General features: G+C 42.2%; 2 protein-coding genes across 17 annotated transcripts in view; one reads left to right on the top strand and one right to left on the bottom strand.

Moving 5' to 3' along the window:
• On the top strand, positions 1-10,915 carry LOC144933121 (uncharacterized). 11 transcript variants are annotated; one of them, XR_013636983.1, is made up of 10 exons: positions 268-406; positions 1,845-2,361; positions 3,206-3,256; positions 3,914-3,988; positions 4,271-4,460; positions 5,929-6,097; positions 6,781-6,838; positions 8,696-8,805; positions 9,762-9,815; positions 10,366-10,447. XR_013636983.1 is itself a non-coding variant. In XM_078857690.1 (9 exons), the coding sequence occupies exons 2-9, from the start codon at positions 1,968-1,970 to the stop codon at positions 10,475-10,477; spliced, it is 1,155 nt and encodes a 384-aa protein (XP_078713816.1). In that variant the 5' UTR covers positions 1-116; positions 1,845-1,967; the 3' UTR covers positions 10,478-10,915. The 11 variants fall into 11 exon arrangements, 8 of the variants coding, with proteins under 8 accessions (XP_078713816.1, XP_078713817.1, XP_078713818.1 ...); XM_078857690.1 differs by lacking the exons at positions 268-406; positions 6,781-6,838 and adding an exon at positions 1-116 and having other exon boundaries at positions 10,366-10,915; XM_078857691.1 differs by lacking the exons at positions 268-406; positions 6,781-6,838 and adding an exon at positions 7-116 and having other exon boundaries at positions 1,814-2,361; positions 10,366-10,915.
• MED15 (mediator complex subunit 15) overlaps positions 9,821-20,464 on the bottom strand; it is a 19,276-nt gene continuing 8,632 nt past the window's right edge. For 3 of the 6 annotated variants that reach the window (XM_078857682.1, XM_078857681.1, XM_078857679.1), the window contains exons 10-19: positions 19,943-20,095; positions 18,157-18,290; positions 16,770-16,894; positions 15,748-15,870; positions 14,577-14,640; positions 14,373-14,439; positions 13,666-13,829; positions 13,258-13,424; positions 11,847-11,945; positions 9,821-11,326 (exon numbers count right to left, since the gene is read on the bottom strand). In XM_078857682.1, coding sequence (XP_078713808.1) covers positions 11,190-11,326; positions 11,847-11,945; positions 13,258-13,424; positions 13,666-13,829; positions 14,373-14,439; positions 14,577-14,640; positions 15,748-15,870; positions 16,770-16,894; positions 18,157-18,290; positions 19,943-20,095 — 1,233 coding nt within the window. In that variant the 3' untranslated portion in view covers positions 9,821-11,189. The remainder of the gene's footprint in view (positions 11,327-11,846; positions 11,946-13,257; positions 13,425-13,665; positions 13,830-14,372; positions 14,440-14,576; positions 14,641-15,747; positions 15,871-16,769; positions 16,895-18,156; positions 18,291-19,942; positions 20,096-20,464) is intronic. The other 3 variants (XM_078857680.1, XM_078857684.1, XM_078857683.1) reach the window with 3 other exon arrangements.

Consider the following 20,464-nt stretch of genomic DNA (forward strand, 5'->3'; position numbering starts at 1 on the left):
CTCCCCCCCTCCTCGTCAATGGACTCTTCCTCCACACAACATCCACCGACTTTACACTTCCAAGTTGGCAACTTTAACGTGAACCGCTTGGCGATCGTGGGAAACAACGACCGCTGGTAAAGAAAACAAAGCGGCTGTCGGTCTATCGGTAATACAAAGGCGCGTGTGGATAACGACGAGGAGGAGGGAGCCCACAGCTCTGCAGGCGGGTTGTGGTACGCGCCGTCTCCATGGCAACGGGGAGGCTTTCGTGAGGCCTAGGCCAGGCCGTCGGTGTTTTATTGACGCTTACTGTGGTATTTGTTACTTCGTTATAATATTAATGATGATGATGGTGGTGTTGTTACGTTACGATAGCCGTGATTATTGTTGTTGTTATGATTGACTAAAGTTTGTGGATTCACAGGTGAGGTGCGAGACGCAGTCGCTTTAATAATGTAACGGGGTTCGAGGCGGTTTACGTGTTTTTAGTTTATAGTGTAACGTGTTTATAGTGTAACGTGTTTTATAGTTTAGTGTAAAGTATTTATAGTGTAACGTGTGAATGTAGCGGAACGTGTTTGTACTGTACGGTAAAATTGTGTTTGTAGTGTAATGTGTTTAGTAGTGTAAAGTAAAACGTGTAGCATGTTTTGACTGTAATGGTGTTTGGAGTGTAACGTGTTTTGTAGTGTAACACGTTTAGGGTAAAGTAACGTGTTTAAAGTGGAACGTGTGTGTATATAGTGTAACATGTTTGCACTGTAATGCTATGTGTTTGGAGTGTCATGTATTTGGAGTGTAACGTAAGATGCAACCTGTTTATAGTGTAACGAGTGCTTGATGCAATGTGTTAGTAATGTTATGTGCATTGCCATGTGTGTTTAGTGTAACGTATTTTGGATAATGTAACGCGTTCATAGTGTCACGTGCTTTTGTTGTTCAATTCATATTATTACGCTTATGTACCCGGCAAATAAAATGTGTAAATGATGAGCAAAGCCCATCATGATCAAATAATAATAACAAATGTAGGCCTGAAAACTACAAGTTGAAAACAACGTGTGCTCTTGATACCCTTTTGATGTCTTGCTTGGAAACGCATTGAGGAAAGCCTCGCTGAGTCTCATGGCTCCTTTTCAGGAGGTGTCCTGCCAAGTGTTCGCACTTGGGACCGATGGTTGTTATCTTATATATTGATATAAATTGTTATCTCAGTGGGGGAATGCGTCGTGTGATTTGATTCTCTCATTGGGGAGCAAACTGGAAAGCAAACTGGGAAGCATCGGAGGCAAAGCCACGCTCCAGAAGTCCTGTTTGCACTCGCAATTGTTATTGAACGTATTTTATGATTTAATTAATATGCATTGTTATCTGTTATTTAGTTAACCCTTGTATGTCATTTCATTCAAAAATATTGTTATCCGCAATTCCATGTATACACCTTATCTGTCATCAATCAACACACTTAATGTTATTCTTGGTTCTTTCGGTAAAGTCACGTAGAAGGTAAATAATAAAAATAAAACAATTAAATTCTCACGACGTTTCGATTGCAACACAAGCAATCATCATCAGGTGTGAAACCCACAGCAAGAAATGTTTATTTAACTTTCATTATTTTATTATTTCCCTTCTACGTGACTTTACCAAAAGAACCAAGAATATGAATCCCTGCAGTCACGAAAATTTACACTTAATGTGATTGCCTCTTAAAATGCGTTTTGTTTTCCAGCTTAGTCAGAAACTATTGACATCCTCTTTAGGGTGACAAAAGCTAACGTAACTATTAGAGTTTACGTTTCAATTACCCATGCCGTCTTTACACCGACAGATAAAGTGCGTGCGTGTGTGCGGGAGCTCAGGCGAGATGGACGCATCCCGTTGTCGTTGAGGCGGCCTCTCTTCTCCCGGCTCTTCCGACCTCCAACAACACCACCTCGGCCAAGCAAGCTCGGAGCTCTCTCAAGAAAGGAGGAACAGACACAATGTCCAGTGCCAGCCTCCCTCCTGTGGGCAACCTGCCACACTGGAGCCGAGTCACCAGCCTCGACCGTGCCCACTACCCACGGCCTGTGGATGGGGAGCGGCCAGTCCACCGCCTCAACGTTCAGCCAGCCCCGGTAGAGGGCATCACCTTGGCTGTTGGCAGCGGTGGGTGGGACAGGAAAGGGTCAGGAGACGTGAGGTCAGAGTCTGGTGCGGGCTCTTCAAGGTCCGAGCATGGCAAGGCGACTGCCACCGGTGGTGTCGAGGCGTCGAGCCTGGCTGGCCGCAGGATTTTACAGCTCGAACGGAGCCTGGAGTTCGTGCAGAAGGAGCACGCGGACATGCTGCAGAGGCTGCACGCCGAGGTCGATCGACTCACGCGGGAGAACAAGGGTGAGGCCAACAGGTGTTCATGGTGTTCACGAAAATTAGTTGTGAAAAATAATCGTCGACAAAGTGTGTTTTCTTTTTTGTCAAGGGCAGCGGAGGTCGGGGGAAATTGCACACTCCTCACACCGACGTTTAATAACTCGTAGGGGACTGCTTTAGTCACCAAGACTAAAATAACTATTAACCAAAATCCAGACTTCACGAAAATTCCACAGGTCGTCGTAGACTAGCCTACGATTAAAATAAAACATTAACCAAATCAGGGCAGCAGTGGTGGTGTAGCAATTCCCAATGCAAGCGGTGCAGTTACATCAGGGCCCAACAGGGGCAAAATGGGGGTGGAGTGGGCTCAGGCTCCAGGGGAGAGTGGTGGGGCCTTTCCCATTCTTTGCACCGATGCCCGTCGTACCCATGCCACGCCACTGACCAGCGCTGCCTGCTGCCGGAATGGCAACCCCGGGGGTTGTGGTGGTGCCACGGGTGCAACATCAAGCACGTTCATGGCATATTAAGCGCGGAAGTGGGTGCTGAAGATAACACTAAGTTATTTGTGACACTTGAATGCACTTTGTGCGTAACTCAGTGCTTTGATCTGATCCTGTTGATTCTGGAGTTGGACTTTAAACAGAGAGACTTGGAAATACATTTTAAGATTATTATTTTTTTGTAAATGATGAGAAACTCTTGCATTTAGACTGTAAAAAATAAGAATATTAATTTCCTTAGTGACTTATTGTGTACATTGTTTCAATACTGCAATCTCATATTTCCCTTTAACATTTCTGGCGGTGTATTATTAAAACGTGGCTGCACACTTTGATAAATGTGATTTTTTTTCTATCCGCAGATCTGCAATTCATGCTGATTGTGAACCAGAGGGACCTGCATTCAAGTGAAGGTATTGTAGTTAATTAGTGCCTCCACTGCTGCACGTTGACTCGTACACTCCTAAGTTACCGTAACAGAATAAATACACCTATCTTCGTCTCTTAACATGCTTTTTTATCTATGAGCTCATAGGTCTATTTATTCATAACACATAGTTCTCCACAAAAACACTCAATGAGTTGTAATAGCTTTGTTTATTGTTGTGCAGAACACGGCCCAGTTGTATAAAATATATTCGTTAATGAGACCCAAAATGTTGATAATGGCCAGAATTAGTTTGAACAAATTTGGATCGAGGATAAATACAGTAAAACCTTGAATTGCGAGTAACTTGGTCTGCGAGTGTTTTGCAAGACGATCAAAATTTTTAAATGAATATTAATTTGATAAACGAGCGAGGTCTTGCAATACGAGTAGTACGTGTATACGCTTTGTCTGCCGAGCGTCACGTGATCACAACTGATGTACGAGTGCTTTGGATTACAAACACGTTTCCGGAACGAATTATGCTCGCAATCCAAGGTTTTACTGTAGTTATTAGAACGGAAGTACAATAGATTCATGATATTGAATCATATCACTACATGTCCTCACCCAGAAATAAATAATGATAGTTGAATTTAAGCAAAGAATTGACACATTTGTTTCGTGTGCACTGTTTTGATAGAGAGAAGTTCTATTGATGCATCAGAAAGCAATGAATCGAAACTGAGTCGCTCAGAAAGTTGTGAGCAGTTCAGCGGTGAGTAATACATAAACTACGGTATTTTGTCAGATATTTTAACATTTAATTTCTGCAAAACCTACCACTATTGTTCACCTATCTAACCCATTTATACTTTTGATTTTATTTGTAAATCGACAAATGTGCTTGGACGTTGATTCGTTTACATCGGAAAGGTTGCCCTATTCTGGGTCACACGGTGCATAATCTTTGGCAATTTCTCTAATGGTTGTAGAATTGTCAAAAAAGATCATACTTCTGACTTGGACATCGAGAATATGCTTATCCTATGTGATGTAGGTGTAAACTCAAAAGGGTCCGGGACAGAGAGAACAAATCAAACAAGATCAGAAAAGGAGGTTGCGCAGGCAATAAAAAATGATCACCAAGTCACGGGGTCTGAAGACTCCAGTGCTCATCCTGTGCACGTGACTGGGGGTGCGCTGAAACGAAGACCCCTACATCAAGCTGCGATGATGGACAGGGCGTGGTACGGCACCTTTTTTCTTCATTGTCAAGCGGTTGATGATTGATGTTGCTTTTGTTGCAACTGTAAACTTTTAAGTTTAAACGTTACCTTTTCTTGCCGATTACACTGGTCAACACACTTTTTCTGGCATAAGGTATTCCAACGGTTTTAAGGTAAATTTGGGGTGCTGATTCCAAATCTGGCATCAGTTTTTGTCTATCACATCAGGTTTTTGAGATATCAAATATTGCATTTTCAATAAAAACTGCAGAAGAAAAATATTAAATAAATGTGGATATCTACATAAAATTATATTATAAACACACTATCCTAAAAATACAGCACCATATTTTAACACGAAAGCAGTCACTGACTCGCAACAACTTGCAATCATAAGTGACAGTTAATTTCGGGTAAAATCTATGAAAATGGGGTATGCCAATAGCATAAAAATGATGTGATAGAGCAAATCTGAGATCAGATTTGGAATCAGCACCCTGAAATTAGTCTAAAACAGCTGCAAAAGTCCAGGCCAGAATAAAATGGGTTTTTTTTGTTGACCAGTGTTATTGTATTGTGAAATGGGTATGCTGAAAAAAGATTAATGGGTGGTGTGCCGCCCTAACCTCCTGAACTCTGTTTCGGAGTTATAAGTAGAATACATACTGCATGTCAAAGGTAGGTTCTCAATCTTCATATGTGACAAGGAATGCAGTTTTAGCAATTTATCTGTACTCTTATGCCTGAAGGACTTAAATGTGAACTACTATTATGTGGTACAGTATCAGGAAACAGCCATTTATAATTGAAAATGTATTTTAATAACTATTATTGAGAGAGGAATATTGGGTGTTCTTAAAGCAGTACATACATCTTAGTCACAGATATGACAAATTATACTTTTAATGAAAATTAGCAAGTTGTGTGGGGTGTGAGAAAAAGTTTATCATTAGCTTTAATAATCTTGATTTGAAGCTTTCGTGACTGCAGGAATCCATACTCTTTGGTTCTTTCGGTAAAGTCACGTAGGTAGAAAAATAATAGATCACGACGTTTCGATCGCAACAAGCAATCGTCATCAGGTGGGACAACCACAGCAAGAAAAAACTACTTCAGTAGTTGTCATCAAACATCAACCGCTTGACAATAAAAAAATACTCGGTAGTTTTTTCTTGCTGTGGTTGTCTCACCTGATGACGATTGCTTGTGTTGCGATCGAAACGTCGTGATCTAGTATTTTTCTACCTACGTGACTTTACCGAAAGAACCAAAGAGTATAGCTGTAATAAACCTGTTAAAATGATTTCATATTTAACAAGGGCTTAGTTTTCAAATAGAGAAATGAAACCACACTGAGTGAGAAGAGGGTGATGTAATTATTGAACAAAAGGCATATATAGTGGTTGAGCAAGTCGTGAGACTTTTCAATAGAGTACTTGCACCATTGTACAATGCACAGAGTGGCCCTTTGTGTGCTCTTGGCTCACAGGGCGGACACAGCCCAGCAGACATCATCACCCATGCTGCTTGTGCAGGCAGGCAAGGGTGGCCTGGCCCCTGTGAAGACGTCATTCGGTCTCGCCGGCCCTGCGTCCATTCTAGAATTCCAGCAGTTGGTTCGGCGCCTGCAGAAGGTCAACCAGCAGCAGGCTGACGAGGTACATCAAGTCGTGCAGGAATTAAGGTTCACTCTTACATGGTTGGCAGACAATGGAGGGAGAGGTTTTTGTAGAGGTGGAATAGAAAACTCATTCTCGGACTATTCCAAGGAATGTTAGGTTTGAGATAGGAAGCGAATTTGCAGGGATGTTGGGGGGGTCCAACATTCCCGCACCTCCGATTTAGCATGGTTGGCTACGTAGGGTGCGAAAGACGTTCAACATGCATACATTCGAGTACAGTCAGGGTTGTCTTAGTATGGGATGGACTGTAGCAGTCGAGGTGTCTTGAGAGTTAATGGGTTTGTCCTGGATGAGATGGAGGCATTGATGAAACTGGTTATATAAGGGGTCGGTGACGTATTTTAATGGAAATGTTTATTGGTTTTTTTACTGTTTTCCCCTATTTCATTAGTGTCGTGTGACGAGATTATGTATCCATTCAGAACGCTCACAGGATAGTGGATACCCATGTTTTCAAAGCATGGGTCACAGAAGAACAAAGGCACACAGAAAACCATGGCTGCCAGTGTAGCTGTGCCTGCTCTCTGTTCTCCCTGGGTATTCTTAAACTTGTTTTTATTTTCTACTTTTATATTTGAATACTTATTATATGATTATTTGTTGATTTTAAAGTATTGTCAGCATTTCATTCTAAGTTTGATTTAGTTTCATCTTTTTAGTCTCCAAGGCCTACCTCTGCTGCTTGTGATTGCCTCCTGTTTCCTGCTTCTTTTAAAGGTCAGTCTTATTAAACCTATTCACATCTTATTTTCCTTTTTGTTGTTCACTTTCAATGTTTCATTCACTTTACAGTTTTGATATTTCATTGATTTTAAATTCAGATAACTTTAGCCATTTCATGATCCTGTCAGGCCTATTCTACACTGCTTGCTCTATGCTATATTTTCAAGCTATGCTTAAGTCGAGAAAAAACGACAAATTCCTCCCCCCCCCCCCTTCCCCTCCTCCCGTGCCTATATAAAGCCACAACAGCAGATAATTTTCTCACCTGAAGACGGACGCTTGTGTTGCGACCGAAACGTCGTGTTTTCTTTAACTTTTTTTTCTATCTACGTGACTTTACCGAAAGAACCAGAGTACAGAGTATAATTGACTCGTGTAAATTTAATGGCAATGAATCTTGCACAAAAGAATTCCATCAAACACTTTGCTGAATTCCACTGTAGCACTGTATTAATGGCAGTGAATCTTGCACAAGCTATGTCATAAAACACCGCACTTCATGTCACTGTAGCACTTCATTTAACTCACCTCCAATTAGTTCGAAATCACTGCTCTGAAACTTTATTTTCTTCTGCTTTCGCTCGCTGGGGTTATAATCAATTTGAATTTGATACAATGTCTGGAAAATCAGAGAAATTGATATATTTTATTTAAAAAATTAGAAGCTAAAATTTGACTTACCTTTTGTTTCAAGTGCAGAAGAAATAAATAAAGACACCAAATACACTTTGTTGGTGCGTATAATTATTTGATTACCTTTCAATAAAGAAACGTCAAATTGAAAGCGAATTTCCGCTCGACCTGTGGGAGTGTTAAAATCTACCCGCTCATGATTATTAATGAGGGGGGAGACCTCTTTTGCAGTGACGTCACGTACAGATGTAGCACTGCTGCGTAGATTTATTTTTGACCCGTCACTTTGTGTAAAAAAAAACGTCATATTTGAAGCGAATTTGCGAAAAAATATCTTTCCACTCGGCCTTCTTCACCCGCTCATGATTATTTTATTATTAATGAGGGGGGGGGGTGCGGCATGTTCAAGTTCATTGATTAGGTATAGCCCTGTGAGCCATTCGCCTCTTGAATCGGGTGCAACCGCAACAAACAAAAACATGAACAAAAAACATCTTAAAGTGAATATGTGACTAAGTGCAAACAAAATCCAAGAAAAGACAGCAAAATATTGCAGAAAAAAACACCGTACACCAACGCTGTGTGCAAAAATCCCAGTGGGATGCAAGAGTGATGAGCTATGAAGTTATGTTTCAGATATCCAGTCGTTGTGGGTCATAACGTTACGATAAACAAAATACGAAAAAGTATAGGAAAGGTAAGCAAATCGCTCTAAATAAATAATTATATTAGATTCAATTGCATAATGTATATGTAATAGTATGATATCGAATCACGTTTGCTTGCATGGTCTCTATGATCCAGTGTATTCTGATTTTCAGCAAGGCCATTCTATGAGAATGCCTCTTTTATATGTGGTCAATGACCTAGTCTCTTAATACACATGAGATGTGTTTTACCACACACCCTACAGCAGGCATTTGTTCATTGCACGGCAGTCCTCGGGGCTGGACTATCTAAATTAAGTGATAAACAAAATTGAACATGATTATATTTATGTGGACACCAGTGACTGGGATGACTGTCAACTTCACTTAAAAATCTGTTTAATTCAAACCCAGGATCTCAGCTGTGCTGGTTCGAGTACACGAACCTCTCTGTACCACCTGGGCCACCTCTTGTAATGATAACCTGAATCTATGGATGACCAAATCCTACCTGCTTAGTCTGGCTGCTCTCCTGAAAACCAATGGTTGTCCTCACTTTCCATCTCTTCAGCTGCTGCAGCTGAAGACGAAGCTGAGGAATGCCGCCATTGCAGACAGGCTGCCTGCCAACTCCGTGCTTGTGGCCAAGCCTCTGTTCTCCAGCCGCTCAAATGAGCAATGGTACCAAGCAGATTACAATACAAGTTATTTTAGCTCAGACTTCACAGCCTTCTACCCAATTCCATTTATTAACACACCAAAGTGAGGGTGTGTGTTTTTTCTCTCCATACAATATAGATTTAAACTAGCTTTCGTATAGATGTTATGTTGTATCGTATCGGTGTGTAGTCTGCGTGGAGGGCGATCGCTGGTATGACACGATAGACCACAGGCAAAACCACACCAGCAGCCACGTGGTATGGGTAGAAGTCGTTTCAATGCAAATTCAATGGCTTTCTCCCACCAAGGGGAAAACTCACCAGCAATGTCATCCATGAGAAGTGCACACAGGTGCGCTCACACCCCGTCCTCCACCTCCTATGCCCCTCTACGTGGGATCGCACGAGACTTAGTCTTTTCTTTAGCCCTACATCTAGACTAGATGCAGACTTTCTGCTGCAACACATTCCAAACAGTAGAGACGGAGTTGAGTTAGCAACAGGACAAAGTTAGGTGGGTTTTATTTATCAATTGACATTCCTTTTTGTCAATCCATCCCTGGATGAGGGCATCGCTAAACTGTGATTAGTCTTATTTGACCATGTTTCACAGTGCTGGTCAGTGCAGGTTCGGGTAGGTGAGAGGCATAGCCGTGGAAGCATAGGACAGCAACATTTATTTTTTTTTAAACAAAGTGATACATGCTGCTCCCACACACCTCCATCCCACTGGGCTGGACATATAACATCTGCCTTGGGTTATATAAATTCACCATCAGATGCAGCCAATTGAAGTAATGATGGCTTAACTGATGAAACATTCCACTTTTTATTCAACTGAGGTGTTCAATGGCATTTCAGAAATCATTGGCAGGTCACTGGGCATTACCTAGTTGAAATTTTGCCCGAGCCCTGGACATATGATTTAGCAACTTGAAAAGCAGTGCTACTTTTATTCATTGTCTTCAACTTTTGCAGGCAAACAACCAACAGACTACCTAAAATACCCATCAAGAATCCAGTCAAAAAAATGTAAGTTGGGCAAAAAGCAAACCATAACGGACCTTTATTATCATTATGTAAAAGATTATAAATACAAATTCCAAGTGAAAAAAATATGCACATAACCATATACCTACCTAGGCTTTTGTGTTCAGCAATGAAAGGTAGTTAATGATCTATGCAATTACAAAACATCTCTGCTAGCCTTCATTACTGCCAAGCCATTGCTTTCAGAATATGTATTTATCCTGGAGGAATCTGATGAGCTGTGAAGCTCTTTCACAGATGTCCAGTAGGGGTGGGTCAGCAAGTTACAAGCTTTCTCATGCCTCTCTCCAAATTACAACAGCCATGTTATGTACTTTTCTTTCACAAATGGTATTCCATAATTATACAAATAGTAGAGTTTGAGTGATTTACAAAAAAGTGTTATTCAATAGCAAGATCATAAGCCATCTTCAGTGAATTGATCCTGGTGCCAGGATAATGTCACTTTCAACAGTGGAAGTGTACCCAATCTTGGGGATTTCACTCGCACGTCTTGACGCTCTGCTATTTACATTCCTCCCCTTCACGACAGGCCTCCGCGAACGGAACCCAAGCTGTCCCTGCCTTCACTTGTGCAGCCACTCAGAAGGGAGGTTGCACAGGATGGCAGGGAAAAGGACAGCCAAAAGATGCTGCCCAGCTAAGAATACAAAAACGTTGCATGTAATAGCACACGTTTCGAAATGCAATCAACTAATTGTCCCCCAGTTTAATACAAGATTAACGTGTTTCTTTACATTTGTCATTTATATTCTTGAAAACACTTGATAATGTTCACCATATTGTACAAGCATTATCAGTTTTTTTAAAACAAATGGGGGGGATTTGAAAATTAAAGGAAATATTTATGTACAATTGTTGCACATGGCATCCATGGTGCCGGTGCAGTGTTGCGCTCATGCACATTATTTACTCTGATCAATGCCAAATGTGGCCTTTTCAGAGTCGAGTGGTATATTTCATGCCACTGTAGTGGAGTGTTAAGTGATAAACTATTACGTTTATATCATACATTTGATTTGCACAGCATTTGTAAGCAATGCAATAAAATGCTGGAGCATGTGTTCCTGCTTGAATTCTGATGGCCTATGTTGTGTTAAAATTGTCATTTAAATTGAAAACAACAATAATAAAAATATGCTGACATGATGAGCCAAGTCTATCATGATTGTACGTCTAATCACTCGATGTAACGCTGCAGTTGCCATCAAGAACAGGTAACACAGACCCATCAAGTCGTACTTTTAATACATTATATTATCCATATTTCTGTTAACTGCCCCCGACTGGAAACACTCAATTTTCACAGTAAGCATATACCGAGTACATCAAACAGACGCTGGATGCAGGTGAGAGTTAGGTGAGCGTGAGGCAGGCTTGCCGTACGCTCAGCGCCCAGGCATTGAGTATGGCTGTCACTGCATGCCGGTCGGGCAGCTTCATGATGCGCGACTCCAGCATGTCGTGAATGGCACGCAAGAACGGGCTCGCCTCTGTCACCAACAGACAAACAGTCCCATCATGACCATTCCCCTCCCCCGAACCCCCCCAAATACACTCACATCAGTTGCACATGAGACATGAATCACGTTGCCCTCATTTGTATCCACTGCACATGTACAGCCCTTGAGTCAACCGCTGCTGGATGAGGGCCTGCCCATGCCATGCAGGTTTAACGAAGTTACTTGACTATACGTCGGCATGTTGGTCAGTCCGGGTTGGCGAACGGAGAGAATATAGAGGAATTAATAAGTGCAACGATGGGATTTGCTGCACTCCCCTCTGCTGCCCACAACGTAGCTGCGCAGTCCCGTAATGCTCGCTATGCATAGCAATCACCCAACCAAGCATTATCCAGGCCAAAATTCTCGCTTAGCTTCAGAGATGATCTAAGAAAATCCCCTGAAATGCACCTGAACCATCTTCTCAGCTACACACGAACAAGTGATCCATTTGCAAAACACATTGCCCTTTTATTATAAATAACGAAATGTCTCTGTATAGCAGCCTCACCGTAGAGGTTTTGCAGGTCAACCCACTCGGGGCTCTGGTCAGGATAATCAGCCGGCACGCTAATTTGCAGGGGAGGCACCATTGGAAGAGACTTATCATCTGCAATAAAAAAATGTGTGCGTGCGCGTGTAAATGCAGCATATAGCAAAACCATTAGAATATTCACTCTGCTCCGATCTGAAGGCAAGTATCAGATGAAGATGGCAATAATACACCTAATCACAAGAATAGATTCCAGCTACAGTTTACTATCGATTATCCCTGAGCAGATGATTTGGGTTGCAGATAAACAGTGCTTATTGGTGCCTTTTACATGCACGCTGACATAATTATCAGCTGCTCCTCACGTGAAGGACAGCGACTCATTGACCATATGACTGCAACCATATCAGCAAGTAAACCGATTACTTTAAGAAACAATTAAAACATATGACACATAGGGTATGAACACAATACTTTTTTGCTTAATTTGCATTGATGCATTCTGTTTTTTCTTTTATCCAGGCACTCTTCTCATTACCCCAGATAACACAGCATTTAAATGTTACTTCATAGAGGACATTGAAAACCATGTTTTTATCAACATGTACAAATAAGTCTCAATAATACAGGCAGTCCCCAGGTTACGGAAGAGTTATGTTCCCGAAAACGATCCGTAAAGCGAATTTTCTGTATGTTGGAAATTGGAAAACGTTCTTCCTAAATCAAGATAAAATCCCATAGCTGAAAAAAGTTGTGCCTCCCCTACCCGATTACTTGTTAGTTTTCTCTAAGTTCTGTATCACACTGTCGTCCGTTTTATATCGCTACCTATATTGCTGTATATATGCTCTGCACTTCCTATGATTATTTAATTTAATCGAATATCTACACTAACACTACCCATAATTAAACTAATGGAACACATACTGTATCCATTTGTTTATGAATACCACAAAACATTTTAATATTAATTGTTAACAGAAAGCCGTCACTTCCGAATGTTCGTTTACAGTGCATTAGACTAGGCCTAGAATTCTCCGATCGCTGTTGGCTGAGAACATAAGCAATCGAAGTGTAATTGTGTTTAATAAAGTACATACACTAAATAATTAAATAAACTTCACATGAAGAAAACTACGAGACGATGTGGCGGGTATACACATGGTGACATTGTAACAGCGTGACTGAGCGGCTAACCACCAGCACCTTGGGGGGAAGATGCTGCCTGCCTTACGCCTCGCTCCACAGTATTCATCCGCTCCCTCAGTGCACTGCACTATTTGCACTTGCCGAACTAACGCAACAATTTCCGCATATTGATTATTTTTACATGATTTCTGGGAGCATTTCCATAAGGTTCGGATTTCCCTAAGACCCACAACCCGTAGACCTACTGTATTCCATGTGAAAGTGTTCAATGTTTACTCACCAAGCTTGCATATCAGGTGGACCGTTCCATTGTTACTGTGATGGGAGGGGTCCAGGTTAACCATGAATTTTGGATGTAGCCTGGCCACCTCCCCCTGCAGGACGTTTGGTATGGTCTGCTTCTCATCCTCCTCGTACTTGCGCTTCTTGGGGGATGACACTGGTACCCTGTCCGCAGAGCAGCAGCAAATTTAAATTACAGCAGCAAATTTAAATTACATCATAGACAAGCTTTTCATACAATTTAAGCACTAATTATTCAACCCTCAACCCTGCTTAGCTGCCGATAAGTAACGAGATCGGGTGCATTCTGGGAAATTTGGTTATAGGCCGATATATATATATTTTTTTTCCGGCCAAAGCAACATTGAGTCTTGGTCAAGTGTAGCGGCTGGGACTTCCTGCTTACGCGACAGGCGGCCCATGGATAGCCAGCATGGCGGGGCCGAACGTTCGTGCCAGCGAGTGGTTGAAGAGGGGCGAGCGGCTTTGCTGCAGCACGGCGGTAAGCAGCGGCTGGCATAAGGGTGCCTGCTTGTTGGGCGGCACCACCTGGGGTGGCGGAGGTGTGGGCTGCAAGCAAACGCAAGTGCGCGCGCACACACACACGTGCAATAAACGTGTACGGTAAACACTGACATATTTTGAGAATACAACTGGAAACGTATCGATCTAATGTTATGCTCATTTTTAAGCAACTTAATAAGCCAATGATTTTAAAGGTTATCAAGTAAAATCCATCCACTTCATGTGTGCACGCAATTTTATATGCCATAATCATGTATAAACCACTCATCATAAACAAAATGCTACATTATTATAGTCTGTAGACACACATACAATGTGCAGTTAGCAAAATATGCACGAGAGGCCATAGTAAAAGTGACCAACTTGACACAGAAAGTAAATAAGTGTTAGCATCATTTCACAGCCTTAGTCTTTCCCTCCAATCAAAAAATGCTTATATAAACGTTCACGTGCTGACATTCCATATATAACATGCGGCTGGCTCCAATACAGGCATTCTCATGTTGCTAAATAAATCCACAAACACGAAGAACAAGAACTACACAATGTGTCAGTTGCACGTAACAATATGTATAAAGATTCTCTTACAACGGCCATGTCGCTCTTCAGTTTCTCCAGCGCGAGCTCACACTTCTGCAGTGTCTGCAGGGAGCACCTGTGAGTCACGACACAATGCTTGGTCATTCCCAGCTCAGATTAGAAATGCACTCATCGAAACAAAGAGCCGAGACAAATGCTCAATTAAGCAGTGAGGGCCAAACAGACAAAACGTAAAACGTAGGCAGCACTCACCGCTTGTTAGGGTCCGTGAGAATGTCCAGAAGGCTTTTCATTTTGCTCAGATCCTTCTTACGGTCTGTTTTTGCAACTCGGACAAAGCCATACATCACTTATGAGCAAAGGCTTATTGTAATAGATTTTGTTTGACAACAATGAAGCTACTGTTAACTCTTAATTTTCCATGGGAAGATCATACAGGTTGCGGATTAACTGTGCTTGTGAAATATATATATTTGTATATGCATGCTGATACTATGTGCCGATCCTCTTGACTAAATGCCCACATTACCATAAACGTTCTACATAGGTAAGCAAAACAAATGTTTTTAGCTGAATTTACTTCAGTTTTGTCTTATCCATGTTATTGTAACCATGCCACCCCTTCTGTCCATTGCCCTGCATAATTGAAAGCTGAATGTACTAATTATGACTTAAATATAACTGCTTATAACTGAGCTTTCCAAATTAATGACAGCAGTACAAAACAATGTTACATATATCGGATACACATTTCTAAACATCACTGTCATTATTATGATGCAATGTATTTTAAAACATCAAGTATTATAGGTTAAATTTGCACTCATTTAACAAAGATTATAAAAACATTAGAATTGCAATCTTGAGCATCAAGCAGTCGCTATGAAATTAAGCAGAGTGGCACATGCCTGCTATCCAGCCCTTTGTAGGCAGATTAGATGAAACCTCAAACCAGCTGGGCTGTGAGATGGCCAAAAGGCAGTACAGCAAAGGGGTTAACATAGCAACCCAGCTGTGTGGACTTTTTCAGTCGAGCTTTTCCACGTATTTCATCTTCAGGTTAAAAACAAAAACGTGGCCAAATAATCCAATGCCAGACCCTTCTACAAGAAAATGGCGAGACATCCCTATATTAATGAGACTACTAATAATCTTATCATGCCTTTTGTGGTTGCAGACAAACAGTTCTCTGCTAGTTTTATGAAATTTTCCCCACTTTTCAATGTACCAACCCATTAATATGTTCACGAATGCATTATGTATGTCCATTGATGTATGTTGAACTTATTTCGCGCCATACATAGCCAACCATGCTAATCGGAGGTGCATTATTTCAAGTGGTGACTTTCGTTTCATTATGATAATTATTATGACTGAACCATGAAGTCTACAGCAGAACTACAAAAGCAGCCGTGTGCCTCACCCTCGTTCTTGTCGATCTTGTTGATCATGCGGCGCAGCGGGTCGATGTACTTGGACAGCTGTCGCAGCTTCTCCAGGTACTGCTGCTCCTCCGTCTGCGTGCGCCCCGCCGGGCTCGGTGCACCTGTTGGTCCCACGATGCGCCGTTACCGGGTCAACTCCCCAGTAAATGAATGGGACTATTTTATAACATACTCACACCAACGGATTCATTCAATGCACGATTTTACTCTATGAGACTCATTGGTGGTGATGAGCATCGGCCCTCCTGAGCCTGCCCTGGGACTCGCCGGTGCTGCCCTGGCTGCCGATGGGATTCCTTGGGTCGAAAAAACCTAAGAATAAGAATATGATTCCTTGGGTCCTAGTTGCTTCATGCCCTTGCACTTGGCCTTGTTAGTCCCGAGTCATGCTGTGGTGGTTGCTCTCTCTTCCCTTTTCTTTATGTCACTGTCCTCAACCTGCCACCCCCCCTGTCCCTCTCCTTCCTATTTCACTTTCTTCCTCAATGCTATCTCCAACTTATGCTGTTCATCTTGACCGGACCGGTAAGGCTGGAGCACTGAGACAGGTCCTTTTTCTTCAAGCGTGTGTCTCCCAGAGTTACCGTTTAATAAATTTGGTCCGTTTTCTACTGGGTAACCACATAATAGCAACACAACCTTATAATGAAAGTTTGGTCATATTGGATCATCTTTACAAAAAGGTTATCATGCCAGCAAATGGATATTTTTTTTCAAATACAGTTGCAATTTTTAAATGTACAATTACCTCTTGCCAAACGTTGATTGTAAGGACAGGGGCTACAACAGCCGTAAAAAAATCTGCCATTACACAACTTTGTCTAAATGTGCTAAATACATTTTGTGTAAACTAGGTAAAGGCCACAGCAGTGCATCAGGCCTTTGTAAGTCGTAACTCTCCTTCCGACTGGCTGCACAGTGTAGCTTGTCCTGGGTGTAGTGTATTTTTTGCGTGGTTTGTCTTCACCAGTTTTTCTATTGTTGCCGGCGCAGCGCTCACCTGGGGTGTTGAGGGGCCCCGGGGACTGCACGCCCATGGCCTGCGGGGTGCGAGCGGGCGCAGGGCTCTGGGACGGTTGCGGGGATGGGCTAGGCATGAATCCAGGAGATGGTACTGCCCCAGAGCTGGGTTACACATGCAAGCGGTCACGGCAGGGAACACAATTAAACATCGCGGAGCACACATTAGGTTTTTATGTACCGCATTTCCCCCGATTATAAAACATGCTATTTTCCCTGTACCTTAAAGCTAAATTTGGCGGTGCGTTTTATAATTCCGTAGATGTGTGACCACATTTATATTACTTTATTGACACTGGGCACAAGTTTGGGAGTATACGGTATGTCATATTTGCAGTCGGTAACGCACAGTGCTATGAACCCGGTGACATAGGTTCGGTTTCCAGCCATGGTTATCATCAGTGGCGAGTGATAATTAAACTTGTTCTGGGCTCTATTATTTCAAAAACCACACTAAAAAAATTCACATAACCCACGAACCTCTGCCTCCAAAGCAACACATGTATGCGTTCGCAACCAAAATTATTGACTTATAAATACCTCTAATATGGTTTATTTTCACGAAATTGGACTATGATGGTCCTTATATGTATGGGCCGAATAGAGTTGTGTGACTGGTATTGTACCCAACAACATTTGCTTCGATAGACAAAATGTTGAAACAATGAACCAGGCAATGATCTTAAGCTGAGCCTACCAAGAAGAAACCTTGGCCAGGTTCAGATATCAATTTCCATTGCTGTTGTGCAGTGCATAGCCAGGCATCAATTCCAGGGTCACAGTCATCCCAGCACGGCATTACCATTACACTATCGGTCCTGACTCTAATGTCAACACACATACAGCGTGTCGTAGAAATAACAGGCTAATTCACGGGTGGGGTGCCCCAGTATATCCAGCGTTCTCTCTTTGAAGACCAAATTTATCCCACTTACAGCTTGTGATTTTAGAGTGTTCAACAATTTGTATTATATTAAAACACTTGGAGAATAATAGTATTTACGTATAACGTTTAATGTGTTTTAATATATATTCCAAGTACTACTTATGAAAGTGTGATACAGTAATCACTAAACAAAATACAGACACGATCTGTATTGTACTGTACAGTACAATACGAAACGAGGTTTGACTGGTGTGTGATGTTATCGTGCGGAGTGGAGACGCAGATAACAACAAGTCAGCATTTGCCGTTCAAGTTTTGCACTTCGGGAGTGCAGTTTCTGATAATTAAAAAAATTTGTCGTCTCCAAAAACACCCAATATATGCGAGACGTCATATATCTACCCACATTATTTCTCAGAACACACTGTGAACAAAAACAGACGCAGGCTGTAGAGCGCGGCAGCTGCCCCCACGCCGGTACCTCATGTTGCTGGGAGGCTGGCTCTGTGTGGACTGTGGCGATGGCTGTGGCTGGGAGGGCGGAGGCGGCATCACCTGATTCTGAGCCGGCACAGGCGACGGACTCGACATCATCAGTGGAGACTGGATCATCTGCTGCAATCGAGACGGCAGAAACAAAAACAATTCTCGGAAATGTTCCGCACGCACTACAACACCGCAACCACCGTCAAAAAGAAAAGGAGCAATTTAACGTGTGGAATACGGAAGGGATGACAAAAAAAAACACAAATTTGAAGGGGAGATACTCGTAAAAGCAACGTGGTCTAAATATTATGGCTCGCAGAATTTCATATTTATGTATGAAAAATCCATATAGTATAGAAAATAAATTTGAGTCGTGAATGTAGAAAAATAAGAAACATAAATGTGAATCTGTGTACACATTTTATATGCCATTCTCAAAATACGATTATGGCCCAATGTGTGTGCGAAATAAATAAAGAACAATTATGCGCCAAATGATTATTTGCTTTTCCTGTTTAAAGGCCATTGTTTGACCAATATATATTCAATTAAACACTTTGCAGATGCAGAAATTAGCATCGCTGATGGGGAAAATAGACCCCACCCCACCGTAAAAAAGGGCGATCTCCATATTCAGAATATCTATCGTTGGTTAAATAAAAGAAACGGAATTTGACGTGGTAGCCAGGAGGTGCGGCACTGGTGCCTTAAGGGAATTGTTATTGCTACAATATACGGAGAAAATTACAGAGCCAAGCATGAAAAACAGACTAACAGCCAGGTATAAACACGGAAAAAAAAAACACTTTAAAATACATGCAAACATGCAGGGTGACATAATAAATGAATGAAAGTATAGGCCATGTGGTCATAATAAATTTCATACACAACTAAGTCCTTGTTAACTTAAAGAGGTATTGGCAAAAAATCAGGAATTATTACTATAATAGCCCAGAAATGTGTGTAACGCGCGTGATGTCACTCCACATGCCGCACCCCCCCTCCCCCCCCTCATTAATAATAAAATAATCATGAGCCGGTGGATTTTTACACTCACGCAGAAGGTCGAGTGGAAAGAAATTTTTTCGCAAAGTCACTTCAAATATGACGTTTTTTTTACACAAAGTGACGGGTCAAAAATAAATCTACACAGCAGTGCTACATCTGTACGTAACGTCACCGCAAAAGAGCCCCCCCCCCCCATCATTACTATCATAAGCAACTTCGCTCTAAATTTGACGTTTATTTATTGAAATTTACTATAACTCTACGCGGACGTTTCTTTACGTAAATATTACAGCTTCCGTCCTAGGACGGGCAAAAGGCTAGTTGCGGTAGATTAGGACAGGGAATAGTGAGACTTTCACACACAGGGATGCAAACCTGACGCATGCTGCTGGAGATGCAGAAGAATACCGCTAACAGCCATAACGATGGTTGGTCAGATAATCACTGGCTTCCAAAGAAGAGTAAATTAAACGGTTTGGTCGAACAGCAAATCACTCCGACAAGATGCTTTGAAATTAATACAGAAGTTGTAGACCACTGCAAGTTGTGCTTGAAAACACGATCATAAAATACAATTCTTAAAAATAAATTATAAAAACTGGTCATAGGAAAACAATGGGAAACTGGCCAAACATTTGACAAAATAACAGGTGGCAGTGCCTTGCCCCTTCGTGCGACGGAGGGAGTAAAACGCCCTTCTTATCCGTGCGTCTACATCAGCTCGCCAGCGTGCTGGTCCGAGCCCCTCAAAACATGCGCGTGCATGCGTGTACCTGTGTGCTCGATTGGGCCCCCATTGATGGAGGAGCAGAGCTCTGGGTATAGCCCCCCGAGGAGGGGGGTGGCGGAGTTGATGATGGGACAGACACCCCTGAAGGAAACCTCTGGGGACGGGGGCCCCCAACGGCAGTTCGGTTCAACCCAATCTTCAGAAGGGTCAGGGGGATCACGGAGCGGGGATGTGGGGGGGGTGGAATGGGGTGGTGGGGGGCCCGCAAGCAAGTCACGTGATAACAGCTCTCAGCCAAATCACAGAACAGAAAATATGACAAGCGTGCGAGCACACCTTTGGACAAGCAGCAAATTAACAGCGGGAACGGCCCAAGCAACAAACACAAGCGCAAACGCCGAAGGGCACAATAGCACGGAGGACGATCACCATTCGTTCCTGATCAGTGTGTGAAGAGCTCAATTAAAACACAATGACCAATATCCCTAATGAAAGAATGAGCGTTTTTTCGACACCTGTCTGGTACTTTGATCTTTCTTCATGCATATCTCCAGAGATGCCCGCT

This window comes from Lampetra fluviatilis, chromosome 6 (genome assembly GCF_964198595.1).
Source record: "Lampetra fluviatilis chromosome 6, kcLamFluv1.1, whole genome shotgun sequence".
Classification (NCBI taxonomy): Eukaryota; Metazoa; Chordata; class Hyperoartia; order Petromyzontiformes; family Petromyzontidae; genus Lampetra; species Lampetra fluviatilis.

Excerpts from the sequence above, each read along its gene's own strand:
- LOC144933121 (XM_078857690.1), top strand. The coding sequence starts at position 1,968 with ATGTCCAGTGCCAGCCTCCCTCCTGTGGGCAACCTGCCACACTGGAGC. Across the intron at positions 3,257-3,913 it reads GGACCTGCATTCAAGTGAAG|AGAGAAGTTCTATTGATGCA; the intron begins GTATTGTAGTTA and ends CTGTTTTGATAG. Across the intron at positions 4,461-5,928 it reads GCGATGATGGACAGGGCGTG|GGCGGACACAGCCCAGCAGA; the intron begins GTACGGCACCTT and ends CTTGGCTCACAG.